The sequence below is a fragment of the Mya arenaria genome, chromosome 6 (assembly GCF_026914265.1).
Source record: "Mya arenaria isolate MELC-2E11 chromosome 6, ASM2691426v1".
Classification (NCBI taxonomy): domain Eukaryota; kingdom Metazoa; phylum Mollusca; class Bivalvia; order Myida; family Myidae; genus Mya; species Mya arenaria.
Genome location: NC_069127.1, coordinates 25960027 through 25979481, shown reverse-complemented (window position 1 = coordinate 25979481; position 19455 = coordinate 25960027). Strand labels below are relative to the sequence as shown.

The following is a 19455-nucleotide window of genomic DNA, read 5'->3' as shown; positions in this document are numbered from 1 at the left end:
TACTAAGGAAATATCTTTGAACTACTTTTTTTTGTGACTATATAATTAATTCACTTACTTTCACAACTTAATATATCACATGGACTATTGAATGTTTCTTGTTAAATAAGTCTTTGGATTTATCTTTGTTAACTATTCAACTTAAATGTGGAATTAATAAAGAACCAACTTTTAAACATCTTAATTGGACTCGAGTTGTTAATCAAAGTGAACCATTAAACGTGATCTAAACTTAAACGATAACTCGCAGTTGTGCCAGCTAATTCCCCAAATTAATGGCCAACTGCACGTGCCCCTTAGACAGTGTGGCTCGGGCTCGGTGACCACCCATACTATACTGGAGTGTATATGCTGGCCCGTTCCCAACGCTGCACGACATAACTGGGGTGCGCGGTGCCATATACATTGCTGGTTAGATCACTTAAAAGGATAAAAAAAATCTGGCCTATTTCCCCCCACCAGGGATATGACATGTATACACATATGTGCAAGATGAATTGACAAGAGTTTAAAAAAATCTTATCTTTTGTAAGTTTGTAAAATTCATCTTGATTGAAATGTAACAACAGGATTATTATTTCATGATGTACATGCAGCTTTTAATAAATTGAAGTCAATTTTGTGTCATAGTTTAGTCACCAAACAACATTTGTTTCTTCCATACTTTGCATTTACTTTGCATCTACAGCATGATTTTGCACACATGCACTGAGTGCGCAATGCACCAGTCAATTGTAACCACGCCCCCCCCCCCCCCCCCCCCCATCAATGCCTTAGTATAAGATAACTTACAATAAAACTTATCGCAATTGTTCCATTTTTCTTTATGCGTCGATTATGCTTTTAGCCATAAAACATAAATTTTCGAATGTAATATGAAAAACTGTGATCTGATCTTTTGTCAGCAGACATTTACGCAAAAATCCACTCATGACTAAAGTTGTCAAAGCGGTCAATCTGTTAGAGGGCAGCTTTAAACTGTAATACATTTATTTAATATTGAAGTTGCCCTAATTACCGGTCTTGTTATGCACCAGTCCAGACAATGCGAATGTCCGTCGGACAGTCGGACATGTCCGGTATATTTCAATTTTGACCGACGAAACTTTTGTTTAGGTCGGTCACAATGTCCGGTGAAAAATTACAGTCAGCACCATTTACAGTCAGCACCATTTAATTTTTAGAAAATTTACTTTCAGTTTCTAAATAAATGTTCAGAGTTATTTTTAACTATTATATCATGATTATTTAACGTGTTAATCCGGGTATCACTATTTGTAAACCCGTTTAGACATGTTTCCGTGAAACCCGATAAAACGCGTAAGGTTCCGATTTCTGCTCGTACTCTTATACTTTAATTTTACGGAAATGTTCGGAAATTACAAAATACCGTATATATTTTTTTCAGCAAAGTGGTTCCCGGCAATGGTGTAAATTTAAATATGATGATGAATATACCGAGCTGACACTCTTTCCGCTCTGTTTAACATTGCCATAAACAAGAAACTCTACTTTCGTTTCTGAATAAATGTTGTGTCTGAGTTTAACTTGTAGTACAATTCGTCACATTTTATAACCGTACTGTATCTTTAATTTAAAGATGAATTAAAAGTGTAAGATTTAGCTGTTCCATAGGTAGACGAACCAGATATGAGTTTTTTGGGAGGCAAGGGAAGAAAAAAATATGGCATAAGATCCGAATATTGATTATTTTTTTATGATGTTTAGCTACTCTTCATTTATAGTAGTAGGACACATCTAACCAAGAAGATCTTAACCAGTTTTAATGGGGAATTACAAAACTTATTTAAATAAGAGGCTTAAAATCAAGGTTTAGGCTGATGTAACTGAATACTGTTTGTAACATTGCGACAGGTAAAAAATTGGTGCGACAGGTAAATTTACAGTGTTTACCTGTCGCAATGTCCTGTGAAGAAAAAAAAGTTTTCGCATTGTCTGCCAGTCAATGGTAACCACGCTCCCCCAGGTCTACAATTGACTGGTGCATAAGAAAAAAGAATTCGGAAAATTAAAACAGTCATTACACTTATTAAAGGTTTTAATTTTTCTGATTTTACTGATGTTATTATAATACGGTATGTGTAAATACAGACTTTCTAAAACATTTACAAGTCCTACTTTTCTGTTTATAACACTCAGGAGTATATGAAAACTTAGAAATGCATTTTAGATTTTAAAAAAAATACTCACGAAAACATGTTCAATGGTTGTAAGTCGTGTATTAGAATAGAAGTTTTGCACTCAAAATCTGATTTAGTTATTATTTAGCACTAAATTTTGAGTACAAAACAATGAATTACTTAAAACACACGTAGATCTAAGTATTGTCTTCGACGCTGTGGAACTGCTGTTGTTTACTGAAGACTATAATCCATTGACTATGATACTGATTTTCACTTAAAACGTGTATATTACATAACGAAACCTGACTTAGTAAATTGAAAATTAATACGGAAATGAATAACAAAGGAGCGTCCTGCAAAATATGCCCGACAAAAAGACTGTCAACAAACATTAGCTCATTCGGAACTCCTCGGCCATTTTTTCAAAAACAACCTCGGATTATTCAAATTATTATAATATTTTATTAAAAATACATTGATGTTTAACATTGGATTTCCTGGGATTTTTCAGTTACATTAAAGATAATTTTCATACTGAGCACTAATATTCAAGTATTTATTAACAAATTTAAGACCAATGAGTGAATAAATTAAAAAAAATGTTTAAAAACATTATAAATGATGGTCCGTAAGTTTCTGAAGATGATCCGTATTGTCCATAAATCTGGTCCGTAGTGTCCCTAAATCTGGTCCGTAATGTCTGGTCCGTAATGTCCATGGTCCGTAGTGTCCGTGACCCTGTATATGGACGGTTTACATACTTAAAAAGTGGTACGTTTAAGTCCGCTGCAAATAGATCGCGTAGTAATCTTATTTAGTAGTTAAAATTTATGACTTAACTCTTGGGAATCGTAATTATGTTTGCAATAATACACTTCACTGGCAATCAATTTAAACTGAGAGCAATGAATACAACTCTTAAACACTACATTAAATTAATGCTTTTATTCAAAAAAATACGGACTACTTCAACAGATGTACCGGCATACATCCGAGGTTGTTTTTGAAAAAATGGCCGAGGAGTTCCGAATGACATTAGCTGTTTTGCGGTGCGGGGTGATACAGGAATCCAGTGGATTTCACGTGATATCCACTCAAAACGTGAAATCCACTCAGAACTCATTTATTTTAATTAATAATTATTTTTTATTGTATACATATTGGAAAGTGTCTAATGAAGGGTTTATATTTCAAATTTTTTTGAAATCAGTCGAAAAATAAAGAAGTTTGAGCAATTTTTCGATTTTTAGGTTTACAGTTTTAGGTAGCAGTTGAGATATCGTTGTAGGTAAAACAGATAATTGTTCTTCTGCTCATAAGCAATTGTACAGGTGATTGCTTACTATCTGACATGGGTGTATTCCTGTATTCTAACAATGCTAGATATGGGTCATGACCACTGTCTTTGGTCTTTACTAGCAGTCGTTTTACAGTCTGTACCGTACATTCTGCAAGTCCGTTTGAACTTGGATGTCGTGGACTTGATGTGACATGTTCAATGTGCCACGAATCGACAAATGTCTTGAATGTCTCAGATGTGTACTGAGGTCCATTGTCACTGAAAATACGTATTGGTATTCCGTGTGTACTGAAACGTGATTTGAGTTTTCTGACAATAGTCGATGATTTTGTGACTGACAGCTTGTCTATTTCAAAATATCTGCTATAATAATCAACGACAAGTAAATACTCATTTCCATCAAATGGAACAAATCAGTGGCAACTTTTTGCCATGGCCCTTTTGGGATGTCGTGGGTTGTCATTGGCTCTTTTTTATTTGAATTTCTGCGTGACAAACAAATTTTACCACCAGTTCGGGGCAATCAGATCTAGAATCTGGCCATCCTTGCACTATAGTCCGTTTCAATGCCTGCATTTGTAGGTCGGTCTTTGTTTACTGCGGTCAGTATATGTCATGCTTGAAGGCACGGTATGAACATGTAGGTCAAGACCTTCTATTTCGGAACTATCTGACATAGGTTTCCGTGATAAGAGATCACTGATGGAAACGTTTTTCCCGCTCACATGTCTTACGTCAAGGTCATACTTTTGCAAACTAAGCATCATCCTCTGCATATGCGGTGGTGCTGCATGCAAAGTTTATGGTCAGAGTGTACAATTACATGTCTACCATATATGTATTGGTGAAAACGCTGACATGCAAACACAATGGCTAGCATTTCACACTCAATGTCAAGCTCATAATTACGTTCCGTTTGCGTCAATGTCTTAGATGCATAAGCTATGGGTCGACCATCTTGCATAATAGCTGCACCCACTCCATTCATAGAAGCGTCGCATTCAAGATAGACTGGCTTCTTTGGATCAAAATAAGCTAGAACTGGGCTTTTTGTGATAACCAGCTTGACCTTTGTGAATGCGTCAATTTGAGGTTGGTCCCAAACGAACTCTATGTCCTTTTTAAGTAAATCTCTCATTGGGCTTGTAATTTTGGAGAGATTTGGGGCAAATTTCTGTAGATATGTCACCACACCAAGAAATGTCTCTAGCTCTGCACGATTTTTGGGAGTTTCAAATTTCCCAATTGCCTCTATTTTGGCTGTGTCTGCTTTCAGCCCTGATGATGTAACCATATGACGAAAATATGGTATCTCTGACAGTCCTACGCGGCATTTGTCTACGTCGAATCGTATGCCTTTGTCGCGGGCACGGTCTAGTACTGCTTTCAGATTTTTGTCGTGCTCTGCTTTTGTCCGACCATATATCAATATGTCGTTAACAATTGCCTTGCCACCTGTCATGTCTCCAAAGATTTCGTCTACTTTTTGACAAAATACATCTTGACTACAGCAGAGACCATAAGGAAGACGGGTGAATCTGTATCTACCAAACGGGGTTCTAAACGTTGTCAAATATGACGACTCTTCGTCCAGTCTAATACTCCAGTAAGCATTAGTTATGTCTAAAAGACTAAAGTATTGACAACCAGCTAACTTTACTGTAACGTCGTCAAGTGTCGGCATAGGGTAGTGCGGTCTACGTATTGCCTCATTCAATGCTTTTAATTGGGTCTAGACATATTCACAATTGTCCAGTTTTTGGTTTTTCTACTACAACAAGGGAGTTAACCCAATCAGTCGGGTTGTTAACCTTGGAGATTATGCCATCGCTCTCCATTCGATTCAGTTATTCCTGAAGTCGGTTACGTAATGCTTCAGGTACCCTCCTTGCAGGATTCACAACGGGGATAGCCCCTGGAATTACACCAATTCCCGTGAAAATGTCTTTATAATCAGATAACACCTGTTGTTTGTTTAACACTTGACCAGTACTTTCACATGATTGCTTATCAATGGTACATGTCAGTTTGATTCAACCTAGATCTATGGAAGATTTCAGGCTCAAGAGAGGCACAGCATGGGTATCTACTACATGAAACCATGTGTTGATTGACCTTTCTTTGTATTTACAGTACAACTGAACTTTTCCTAGAACTGGAGTACGATTACCTATATAGGATGTCAATCGTTCAGAGGGGGGCTCTAACGGGGAATTTAAACCTAGTGCTTGAAAATCTTTGCGGGGAAGAATATTTGCTGCGCTTCCTGTATCAATTTTGAAATTTACAGGACATTTTTGGGGGCCAAGGGACAGACAGACTAGTGCACGATCGGTAGAACAAATTGTGCTTACCGTGTCAATGTTGTATTCTTGAATACCACAGATTATCTCCTCATAATTATCGACAACACTATTCACATTGTTTTTTCCATGCCGGCAACACTTGATTGTATTTGTTACAGTTATGACACTGTTTCCCTTTTGCCGGGCACGCTCCGAATGTATGTGAAGTTGCACAGTTCATGCACGAGCGTCCTTGTCTCGGTGGTCCTTGTCCCGGTCTTGAAGATGAAGTCACTGGTCGGCGTTGTTGCTGACGGCGCTGTGTAATCGGCTTTTGTTCGAACGGTTTTGATCGACAGACGTCCACGTCCTTATTCATTGAGCGTAGCTGTTCCTGCGAATACTCGAGGTTTGGGGCAGTTACGACACTTGCTCTTCTTCTGTTTTCGCCTTCGCGTGACGCTCAAACTTTTCGAATGCTTCTGGCAGATTTGTCGAGTCCCATTCCATGCGTGGTGCTTGAATTCTACTAAATTCCATATTTACTAAGGTAAAACTGTTCAAATCAAAATTTAGTTAATCCACAAATAACTTCTGACACCATGTTTTGTTTTCCTGGTGTTGCGTGTGTTCAATGTTCATTAATGTGATTTAATAAATAAGAAACACAAGTGTGCTCTAACTATTTATTATGAACTACACTAAGCAATGTACACTAACAGACTGACCAGGAATACTCAGCATGCAAGAAGATAAAGATATAATATAGTCTGTTTCTAGAATCTGCAACACCCTCTATTACACATTCTTGTTATATGAAGTATCACTGGGAGTGATTTAAAATCATTGAATGCCTTATGTCGGTGAGCCAGCATCAATTAAGTAATTTGTCCTACTACTAGTATATAGAAATAAGAACGCGATCAGCATCGGGGAAATAACGCATGTGCCCATGGGGCTTGGCAACTTTTGACCTCCGGGATATAATTTGAACAATCTTGGTTAATTAAGGTCCACCAAAAGAGGCTGCATACCAATTATCAAGGCTCAAGACGCCTTGCGGTTTCTAATAAGTAGATTGGCAATAAGCGTAACGCGTGAGGCCAATAGGAGAGACATAAAAATAATGTTTTTGCCATGTCTGTCAGGCAGGAGACATAAAAATAATGTTTTGTCATGTCTGTCAGTCAGTCAGTCTGTAGGTCACACATCATTCCGCTCAATAACTTTAGAACGCTAAGATCCAGGAACTTCAAATTTGGTATGCGTGTTGGCCATGACCAGTAGATGACCCATATCGATTTGGAGATTAGAAAGTCAAAGGTCAAGGTCAGGTTTAACCTTCAGGTAAAAAACTATGTTTGCGGTGACCTAAAGCTTAAAAATGGTCTCCACTCAATAAATATAGAACGCTTTCACGAAGGAACTTTATACTTGGGATGCCAGTTGATCATGACTAGAAGATGACCCCTTCTGATTTTGGGATCAGTAGGTCAAAGGTCAAGGTCGAGATGACCTTGATATAAAGAAAACAGTTCCACTGAATAACTAAATTCTTGCACCTAGGAAATTCATACTTGGTATGCCAGTTGGTCATGACTAGTTGGTTACCCCTTTTGATCTTGGAATCAGTAGTTCAATTCTTAGGTCACCGTCGCATTATAGGTTGCAGTGACGTGAGTTAAATGGTTTCCGATCAGTTAATAAGAAGCCTTGCACTCAGGAACTTCAATCTGAATTTTAGCCTGCTGGAGGAAAAGTCCTTAAATTTGCAAAAAAAAATCCTGTACGAACGGTTCAATAACAGTAAGTTTTCACGGCCTTCAACCCGGTAACACTGGGCGCGGGTTGAGCCTGACAGTGATCAGGGAACGAACTGATAGACAGTGTCAATTAACACGTTTAGTTTACTCAAACAACGAACAACGGTTCATGCAACGTTCTACTTTCAACGTGTCAACGTCTTAAGTAACGATCAAATTTCAACGTACTACCTTCAACGGTTATTGAATGCCATCTTTATAATTACTCTATAGAATTATATTAATTAATTAATATGACTTTCTTATTACAGGCTGATTGCTGCTCCTAGAGGTGTTTGTTATCGAGGTCAGATGTCACGCCGGACTTTCAAGAAATTCAGAAAAAAATGTTTCCTATCGCCACTACTCCATAAAAACGAAACCGATTGAGTGTCCATAAAGCCATATAAAATGTTTATTTTGGTGATAAATGCTTATTTAATTATCATTGCTCAAGGGGAGAAAGCACATTTAAGCAACTACGCGAATGCTAAAGTGAGCTGTCAAAATCGCGGAGGTCTTATTACACAGGAATTGCTTAAATTCAATGAACTAATCAACATCACATGTGAACTTGGTGAATACAACAACCTGTTAACGGACGGGGAATCTGTATGGGTACAAGGGCAGGCTCAAACTGGACCGTATATAGCCCTTTACACTTGCATGAGGTTTAGCAACCAGAATAAACACATGTTTGTAAGGATCAGGACATTACATTCTAACATCCTTTTCGAATGCAGCGTGTTCTGTGACCATATTTTACATTCGACGGGATATCTAGGGATTTACAAAGATTCGTGTTTGTGCATGTCTGACTCATTCCGGTTTCCACACACACCGGAATGTCTAGAACATGATTTTTTGGACATTCACAAAAGGATAATTGTTTTCAGGCTGATGGGAAAACTGCTCTTTAAGGCACAATCAAAATCAGCAAATTTCAACTGCCTTGGGGCTTCATTTCAGGAAAGTGGCAAAACCTCGTACTTTAACACTAAATGTTCATCTACTTTATATAGCATATGCACACAACGTGTTGATAGTGATCTTAGTAGCGAATGTAAACCTAGGGTAGATGAATTATGCTTCAACGAGGAAAAAAATACATTCTTTGAGCATTACCGAAACTGTTGGCAATACAATGGAACCCTTATACCGTTTAATTCAGGCATAACAGAATCTTTGAATTATTCCGTAATGCTTGGCAGTTTTCGAGCTTTCAAGGCTATTGAGAATGATGGTGAAAACAATGGCAATGTTACCTGGTCATGTTTATCAATCACACGATTCAGTGGAACCATTTATATGGAGACAGAAAACTGTTCAAATGAAAATACATTTATTTGTATGGATGATATAAGAAATGCATCTAACCAAGCAGAATCTGAAACGACAGGTGGTACAACCAAACACGTTGTGCCCATTTCTACTACTATTACTACTACTACTACTACTACTACCACTAATATTATTATTATTATTATTTGTTTAGTGAGCCTTATACTGGTAACTGTTGTTGCTTTAATAGTACGTTGTAAATGCACACGGTTGCGTAAATACACAGGTCCTAAGACTGAGACCATACAAGAGGAAACTCAACTCAATGCTTTTAATTCTGAAATGCAAAATGACTTAACTACAAAAGCAGAATGTAACCAATCACAGTGTGTCCCAGAAGCACAACAGTCTGGAAAAAAACCTGATGCGACAGAGTTAATGATGATTACGGTATTCTACTAGATTTTAACAAGGTTTAAAGAGGCCAAAGCGTTCCTTTTTTGGAAAAAGATATTTTATATGCATTTCCATTATCTTAGTGCTAAAGAATTACGCACATAAGGAAAAATATGTGAGTTTTGAATCCTGATGCCCCTTTATTAATTTTATGGCATGGGAAAACGAGGAATGAGTAAAGAAAGACATGTAAACAAATTAACATCTTACAAACTTTTTTTGCTATGAAATATTGCAAAATAGGTCAGTTCACGCCCGATTTCAGTTGAAATCATACTGCAGCTTGATCTGTAATTCTTGTGTCATTTATTGTAAATATTAGTTGTCAGCAAGCAATGCCCTTTTAAATGATATCAAATTAATAGAGAGTCATCAGGCATAAATATTTTAACATTTTTACCAATGGCTTAATGAAATGACAAGCTTACATGTCTGTACAAAGAATACCTGAATGCTGCACTCTCTCAGATTGAACGTTTTGACAACTTTGTTTTAATTTTTCGTTTTGGAACAAGCCATTATTTGCAAAAATGCATGGAAACCAGTGATATAAGACTGCGTACAAAAGATCAGATCGCATGTTTTCATATTTATGTTCAAATATTGTTGTTTAATGCATTGTACTTAAATCGTTAGTAATGCTATAAAACATTTAGTTTTCGAACGGAAATATGAAAATCTGCGATCTGATCTTTTGTCAGCAGTCGTGTATTACTGGTTGTTAATATTTACGTAAACATTGGATCATTCCAAAAAAAATAAGTTGTCAAATCTGTGATAGTGCAGCTTTAATTAGATTTAGACATTTGTGAAAAGGAAAGGCATATGACAGCATATTTACTGATAATTAAATAAGAATAATTGATTGTCATTATGTTTGGATGTAATTGCAAAATAATGGTTCCTTTCTGTTTTGAGCTGACCTAATCAATAAGTGTTCCGTTATTAATAATGAGCAATTGTGATAGGGTGATTGTCCGTTGTCCGTCACTCATCAACATTTTCCTTCAAACAACTTCTCCTCCAAAACCACTGGGACAATTGCAACTAAACTTCGTAGGAATGTTCCTTGGGTGGTCCTCTTCCAGATCCCTTCAATAAAAGTGGTGCCATGCAGAACTCTGGTAGTCAGGGCAACCAAAGGAAATCACATCTTTTTGGCTGAAACCGCTGGCCAAATTGAACCATAATTTAACAGAAATGTTCCTAAGGTGACCCTGTTTCAAATTCTTTCACCCAAAAGTGATTCGTAAAAAAAACATGGTTACAAACGGGCGGGCTTCTTTTCACTATTTATCTGTCTATATGGAAAAATGAAAATTTTCTCCTAAGAATCCGCTGGACCGATTTAAAAATGATTTCACAAAAAATAATCCTTTGGTGACCCTCTGTCAAACCCCATAACCCCATTTTGAGTCAGTAAAAACATGTTGCCAGTGGGTGGACGGGTGGTGCTGCTTTTCACAATAAGTCTATATTAAAAACTTTGCAAATCTACACCTCTGAATTCACTGGCCCGATTTTAAAATAATTTCATAGAAATGTTCCTAAGGTGACCCTCAATCAATTTTAATTTCAACTTCATGCTGATTCGTAAATAAATGATGGCCGCCAGGGACGTGGCTACTTTTCATTATTTGTGACCTTTTTATCAAAATAACTAAAAATAAAAAAAAATAGTGAAATAAAAAAGCTATTTCACTGTTTCATACGCATTCAATTTGGCATGCTTTCCTGAAAAAAACAACGATTAAATATCATTTTATATCATTTTCAGGTAAATAAAAAGAAATCCCCTTATCCTCAAATATCCCCTATTTTTTCTATAATATAATTAATTTATTGAAGATATCAACTTTTTGCTATTTTGTGACAAGTTATATAACTCGAACTTAAATATTGTAGAGTTATAAGTTATGGCCATTTGTAACAACTTAAATACATGCTTATTTTTCATGTTTTTATGCGCCCGTTTAAAAAACGGGACATATTAGCGTCCAGTATGTTCTAGGGTCAATAACTTAAGAATCCTTTGTCCGATCAGGTGAGCCATATAGGGCCATCTTAGCCCTCTTGTCTTAGCTTTTTTGACAGACCCTTAAAGCTTGAGTATGAGCTTTCCATATTACACTTGATTTCGGCCATTTCGTGTTTACGCATTTTCACGGCAAACGAGCGAAAATGTGTATAGTAGTGGCAAATTTGTGCAAAGAGGCGGGACAATTATGCACCAAGTACTGGGTAAAAATGCGAAATAGTTAGATCTATTAATGAAGGATCTGAGGCAATATATATGGTGTTCAATACACGAGGTGCTCGTTGGCATACTGATTTATATTTAGATTTGATATTTACTTGTACTGCTATTAATGTTGTGCTCTCGTGGCCGTTATGCTGTTGTCGGCGTAAATGCACAGATACTTCTCAAAAACCAAATGAGAATGAGCTTGTAATTCATTCTTTGCTATGAGAATAATTGCAGAAGCAGACTACATGTATTACACAAGGCAAACGTATAAACAATCATTTACAGCTTTGGTAGTCTTTTACTGCTTTCAATTTGATATTAAGTTAATATGTTGTGGTTTTTGTAATTTTAGATAAAGGTTGGGACAAGTTTGAGGTAATGGCCATATAAACTACTTTAAACTCCAATTAACATGTGTTCAAGGAAAATTGAGTTCCCATTATGTAGAGTATAGCTAGTGTATGGTGTTTGTATCTATGTATGTGGTGTTTCTACATTTTTGCTTATCGTTCAGTGTCGTTCGTTACCTTGTGCTTCTAAACAGTCTATTTTGATTTTTGACTACTGTGGTTTATGTTATGTTCATCGATGAAATGTATATACTTTTTAGCTCACCTGAGTGAAAGTGTTCAAGGGTGTGTAACGGTCCGCCTAAGGCGGACCGCGGCGGGCCCGGACGTGCGTTCATAGTATAACATTCCGTTATAGACGGAAGTACGTTCATATTAGTATGTTTACTAGGTTGGTTTTATTTTCACAAGTTATTTTTCATTTTTTATTGTGTTAATGATTATCATCATTATTTCATTATATTCATATTCAATCTCATCATTTCATCATTTATATTGCTTCATGTTTTTCTCATGTTTTTAGGATTTCATGTTTCACATTTGTAGATTTATGTTTACAGTATTTCATGTCCAATTATATAGTTAGATAAGTACTGTCTGGGTTTAACCAATATTTCAATACTCTTAATCTCAAAGCAAATTGATTTTACAACCGAAAGGTCTTATTGACCATCTGGCCTTGATAAAATTACGTTTGTAGAAATATTTCATTACTGGTCCAGATAATTATTGTATAAAACTGTTTAACATTGAGTGACAAGTTACCTTACTACCTTTTTTTTTACAACACCGTCTGGCTTTTCGAGTATATATATTTGGTTTAAATACAAACCATCAGACTTGAACTATCAACTGATTGGCTCTCTTTGAACCAGGTACCCTCCAAACCAAAGCACAAGTGGTCGTAAACGAAAGACTTGAATAATCAGCCAGGATTCAAAGACGTATATATTAACAAGTATACAGTCTATCATAACGACCAAATATATTCCAAAACGGCTGAATATGCAAATTAACAAAGCACGGGATCCGAGTGGATCGAGAATTTACCCCTTCAGGGTCGAGCATGCTTTTCTCTGAAGGGATCTGTTGGGTCTTTGACCTCACATGTTGCAGGTGAGTTGTTGAGATAGGTGACTGACCGTTATACATCCCTGTTTGTTCGTTGTTAACATTTTCCTTAAAATAACTCCTCCTAACTCAATAGTACAATTGCAACCAATGTTCACAGTAATGTTCATTGGCTTGTTCTTTTCTAGATTCCTTAAAGTGAAATGGTTTCATGAAAAAGGAAAAATCTTCTCCTCTCCATCTTGTCTGGATTTCAAAATGATTTCACCAAAATGTTCCTTAGATGGACCTTTATCACTCTCTTTTAAGCCATGTTGGTTTGATGAAAACTCAGCCGACAGCTGGCGGGGCTAGTTTTCACACTCTTACTTTATAGAAAACACTCTACTTCTTAGAAACCACTGGCCAGAAAACAAGTTTGTTTATTTGAAACTCTGTCAACAGGAGCATGGGCTGGTTTAAATATATGACTTAATTGTACATGTTTTTGTAACAAGGTGCATTTTTTGGAAACCTTAGTCAACTAATTTTGCTTCTAAAGCAAAACCTTTGTCTGAAATTCTTCTCTTAAACCACATCCGATAGCCCAGACCTTTGAAATATTGTATGTAGTGGTATTTCGCAAAAAAAATCAAATTATGCCCCTGGGCTCAAAGATGGACCCCCCAGGGGTCTCAGGTTTTCTATATACTTAAAGAAAAAGCATTTTTTTAGACCCTTCTTCTCTGAAACTTAAAAGGGTTCACCTCATGTACCTTTACCAAGATTGTTCTGGTGTCAAGGTTTGGCCCGTCTGGGAGTCAACGATTTTCTATGTATACAATGTATAGTCATATCTTTGAATATCTTCAATAAAACCGCCAGGGTCATACCTTTGATATTTGTTAAGTAGCCTCATAAATTGGTTAATAACCATCTACATCCATAGCACCAAATTGCATCCTAAGCAACCAATGGCTTCTTTAGCAACCAATTACTTCCTTATCAACAACTTACTTAGCAAACAATGATTTTCATAGCAACGAATGACTTTCTTAGCAACCACTTTTTTCCCTAGCAAACAGCGACCTCCTTAGCAACCAATTATTTTCTTTGCAACCAATGACATTCTTATCAACCACTTACTTACTAAGCGACCGATGATTTCCTTAGCAACCAATGATTTCCAAAGCAAGGATTTACCTCCTTAGCGACCAATTATTTGCTTAGCAACCACTTACTTCCTTAACAACCAATGACCTTTTTAGCAGCCACTGACTTACTTAGCGACCACTAACGTCTTTAGCCACCACTTACTTCCTTACTTCCTTCATCTATAGCAACCAATGAATTCATTGGCAAACATTGATTTCCATAACATCAGTCTGCATGGACCATTGCCATCACATAAGGATCCATTGTTCATTGGAGCAACCAGCTGACAATGTCCTTAATTCCCTAGAAATGTTTGCTTCTCTTTACATGGGCCAACCTCCCTCTGGAACCACTTACTACCTAGGCAAGCATCAACATCCTTAATAACCACTGACTTATTGTTCATTTTAATCAGCTAGGTGAGCGGTATTGGGCTAATTCGGCCCTCTTGTTTTAGGTTATCGTGTGTGTTCATATTGTGTTCATTTGACTCTGCAGTTGTTTGCTGTAATAAAACTGTGTTAATACCTATTTTAAATTATATGCATTTCTTATTTAGTATCGTGGCTATCATGATCTTTAACTCTGTAGCGATGTAAATATCAATGCTCATAAAAAAACACACCTGTATTTGTTGATTTCGTTGTCATATCGTATTTTATTACACGATTATAAACAAATGTTCTGTTTCTTCTTTGCTTATTTTTGGAGATTTGTAATGCCAATATATTTCCGAAACTAAGCGTTTTAAAAAAGAACGTAGTAAATTGTTGAAAGAACTTGAATTAAGTAATGAATTTAATTAAGGAATGAATTGCGTGGCTGATATCATTATCGGGGTATGAACGCAGTTGTGCTTGTTTAAGCGCGTGGAGGACTCCACGCGTACTAGCCAAATGCGTTCATATCCCCGATAATGACACCAATCATGCAATTCATTACCTATAGTTCACCAATAATTAATTCTTTGTTTGCCAGATGGTTAAAAAATACTTTATTTCATTTAAGAAACCCTTTCAGTAATTCTCACCAATTCTGTAAATAGAACGACCCGACAGTAACCGGAATCAGTGTGTCATGTGACGGCTTAACAATGCGGGAAAAATAAGCAACTTCATTGTTGATTTTTAACGTAAGATTGGAGTGCTAATGACACCAATGTTATAACAAATCATATATTAACTCTTTTCAACGTGTTGATTAAGGTTTTCGTGGCCTGCTGACACAATTAAAACAATAACAAGGCAAAAAAATCCACGTACGTGTATGTTTATAAGCGATCCGAGCATAACCAAAGATGTTGCGTTCATCGGATGATTATCGTAATTGGCAAAAGGCAGTTCATTTAAGGAATTTCGGAAGTTGACGTGTAAATATTATAAATTACAATATAGCTCCAATGGTACTTATACTATCCATGCTTTAATTTATAATTGCAATATAGTGAAAGGTGGTATTAAATTAATTATAACACAGACCATATTAATAATATTAATTCCAATATCGACCATGTTAATAATCTTAGCTACAATAAAGTGATCATGTTAATAAAGTAACGTGTTCGAATGAGTTTTGCCTTGTATTTGCATTCTGAACTCCTCGGCCATTTTCTAACAACCTCGGTACGTTTGCAATTGATTGCCAGTGAAGTGTATTATTGCAAACATAAATAGATTCCCAAAAGTTTAGTCATTAAGTTAAACTGCTAAATTGAAATGAATACGCGATCGACAGGCAGCGTTTTTAAATTGTAAAGATTGTCGACATTGTAAACCGTCCATATACATCTGAGGTTGTTTTCGATAGAAAACGGCCGAGGAGATCCGAATGCAAATACAAGGCAAAAAAATCATTATAGCATGGTTGTATTTGGAGAATAAACATAAAATCATACCGTAAAGTCTCAGCGATTCATCCATTCCGGCTTTATATAGTTTACCAACAAGTTGCCAGTCTGTAATATAAAAGAAAAGCAAATGCTAGCTGTATGATAACTACATGTACAAGTAAAATACATTTACATTATCCAAAATCTTGTTGGTTTAAGTCTTAAAGCTTGCTCCTTCATCGAACAGCAGTGAATATTTCTTTTGTGTAAATAGAAATAGGCAATAATAGCTTTGGACTAAAATATTGCCCTACGTTTGAAACAATAGTTAGGGGCGTTTTATCATCATCAATGACCGGTTACAATGCTTTCTACGTTATCGGAAAGAAGCGCACGTACCAAAAGTTTACTTATTATCCCCCGCCGAATCGAAGGTTTCGGGAGGGGATATTGTTTTGGCGTTGTCCGTAAGTCGGTCATTCCTTCCGTCCGTCCGTTGCCATATCTTGGTAGGCATTGATCAGAAAATGTTCAAACTTGGTCAGAATGTTCCCATTGATCAAATCTTGACCACGTGTAAAAGTGGGTCACATGGGGTCAAAAACTAGGTCACTATGTCAAATCTTAGAACAATCTTTGGAACATACGAGAGGCATTATACATGGTCAAATATTCATGAAACTTAATCAGGATTTTTTCCATGGTGAACTTTTGGTCGTTAATAAAACTGGGTCACATATGATCAAAAATTAGGTCACATGGTCAAATCTTAGAAAAATCTTGTCCGGAACCATATCATGGTAAAGATTGGCAAGTTATTTTCAAAATTGGTCATGATGTTCCCCTTGATGAAATATGAACACTTTAAAAAGTGGGTCACATGGGGTCAATAACTAGGTCACTAGGTCAAATCTTAGAAAAATCTTTGGAACATACTAGAGGCATTATACATGGTCAAATATTCATAAAACTTATTCAGAATGGTTTCCATGATAACATCTTGGACTTTTTTAAAACTGGGTCACATATGATCGAAAATTAGGTCACTAGGTCAAATCTTAGAAAAAAAATTGTCCGGAATGGAAGTGACTGGTCGGATTATGTTCAATCATGGTCTTGATGTACCCCTTGATGAAATATGGACCATTTGTAAATGTGGGGCACATGGGGTAAAAAATTAGGTCACTAGGTCAAATCTTTGAAACACATTAGAGGCATTTTGTATGGTCAAATATTCATGAAACTCGATCAGAATGTTTTCCTTGATAAACTCTTGGACATGTATCAAACTGGATTACATGTGATAAAAAATAGGTCACTAGGTCAAATCTTTTAAAAATCTTGTCCAAAACTATTTTATGGTGGTGATTGATCAGATTATGTTTAAACATGGTCAGAATTTCCTCTTGGGTTAAATTACAACTGCGTTTTAAAAGTGGGTCATATAGGTCAAAAACAAGGTAAATAGGTCAAATCTTAGAAAGCATATTGGGAACACACTATAAGCAATCTAATATTCATGAAACGTAATCAGACTGTTTTCCTTGATTGTTGTTGAATAGTTCGAAACTGGGTCACATGGGGTCAGAAACCAGGTCAGTAGGTGAAAAAATTGTGTCCCAAACCAAACATTGGTATTGTATAGTCAGTTATGTTCAAAGTTAGTCAGAATGTTTGCCTTAATGAAATCTTACAAGATTTTTAAAATTGGTCACATGGGGTCAAAAACTAGGTCACTAGGTCATAACTTACATAAATCTGGGGAACACTTTAGAGGCAATACATCTGCTCTCATTTCCATAAAACTTAATCAGAATGTTTGCCTTGATGAAATCTTGGATTAGTTTGAAACTAGTGGGGTCAAAAATGAGGTCACTGGGTCAAATATTTTAAAAAGAACTTGTGGAAATTCTAGAGGCTATATTTTTTGCAATAAATCTGGACCAATCTTCATGAAACTTAATCAGAATTTTTGTCTTGATGAAATCTTAGGTTAGTTTGGAACTGGGTATCATGGAGTCATAAACTAGGTTTCTTGGTCAATTCTAAATGCTACATTATATACAATATTTATTTATTTTCAAACAGTTGCAATCAAACTCATATATAATTATTTCACCAACAATTGATTTCCATTCCTTGACTTAGCCCAATCAGGCGGGGTATATCAATTCAACGAATTTGCTTGTTTTAATTATCTTTATCATTTTATCTTCTTTTTTCGTCGCAATATGTATTCTTTGTAATGCCCTTCCCCAAGGAAGAGAACATGGTCTCAACTGTTTGCCTTTCTTTTTTTTCTTTTTTGAAGTCAATGACCTCTTTTATATCCGTTTTATATGTGTGTTATGGGGTCGGAGATCCCGAAACAACACTAACAGAAATAAAATAAAAAAGTATGATCTATATCGTCATATATATACAAACCATTGCGATTTAATGATTCGATTTAATCATTGTATGTAAGTACTCAATAATCAAACCCGTATGTATGGTGGCATAAAACTGCCGTAAGATTTGCGAATTGTTTCGTATTAACCATTTAATTATAGCGATATCAAGCTATCTAGTTAATATTCGTGAAACTTTTTCAGTACTTTTTAAGAATCATAAAACTAAAAACTGGCTTGAAAGTGCACAGAGCTGCCACCTGTTACCGTTTTAGCAGTACAACACTAACAGGTTAACTAGGTATGGTTTGCGAATTCCACTTAATAAGTAACATCATAACTGGTTAACTAGATTAAATTCGTGTAACACTTCTCTATAAATTCATTTTTGGCTTTTAGCAGTAACTGGTCATCTAGTTTTAATTTGCGAATTGCACTTGGTAAGTTACTTACTGGCTGGTTAACTAGATAAGATTTACGGCAGTAGTATGCCACCATACGCATGTTATCTTAAATACGAAAATTTAATATCAATATGTGTGTTATTGTTTTTTTGTTTTTGTTTTTTCTCGCAATATGCATGTAGGCAAGGTAAGTCTTTAATGTATTAAACAATGATTTATCTTTGGAATATTTTATTATATATATATATATATGGTGATAAATACATTAAAACCAAGATTGTTGAAATTACCACGAAGTTTAACAGTTTCCGGGTTTGGCAGATCTGCCTTTAAGAAAATGAAAGATATAGCAAATATCGAACGTTTCTCATTCCTTAACACTTATTAAACGCGTGTGTGTTAATACATCTTTGCTGTCCCTTTAATGATCAACCATTCGGAATCAAGTTGCGTTTGTTACCTACTACCTAGTTTTCTAAATATTTCTTCATCACTTTGCAAGGTTTGCGTTCCTGGTGTCGTTTAACATGATATGTTGCTGTATGATAAGGAGAAAATTTACGGTGCATTGTTTCTGATCGATTTCCAATGCTCTAGGCTGCTCATTTCGTACGCATTAATGTGAAATCAAGACACGTGCATATTTAACAACCTGATCGAGCTGGTACAAATAGGAAACTAAGTAGGTTTACATTAGTTGGTTTAAATTATTTTATTTGAAGGTTTCAGATTACTTGTTATCAAAAAACCTAGATCTTTTAG

General features: G+C 35.9%; 1 protein-coding gene and 1 long non-coding RNA gene across 9 annotated transcripts in view; one reads left to right on the top strand and one right to left on the bottom strand.

Moving 5' to 3' along the window:
• The window catches only part of LOC128238347 (uncharacterized), a 30026-nt gene extending 14044 nt beyond the window's left edge, over window positions 1-15982 (top strand). For 2 of the 3 annotated variants that reach the window (XM_052954181.1, XM_052954180.1), the window contains exon 2: window positions 7804-15982. In XM_052954181.1, coding sequence (XP_052810141.1) covers window positions 7943-9274 — 1332 coding nt within the window. In that variant the 5' untranslated portion in view covers window positions 7804-7942 and the 3' untranslated portion in view covers window positions 9275-15982. Of the gene's footprint in view, window positions 1-5908; window positions 6280-7803 lie in introns of those variants that run through there. The other variant, XM_052954182.1, reaches the window with a different exon arrangement.
• The window catches only part of LOC128238350 (uncharacterized), a 271015-nt gene that overhangs the window by 219136 nt on the left and 32424 nt on the right, over window positions 1-19455 (bottom strand). The window lies entirely within an intron of this gene.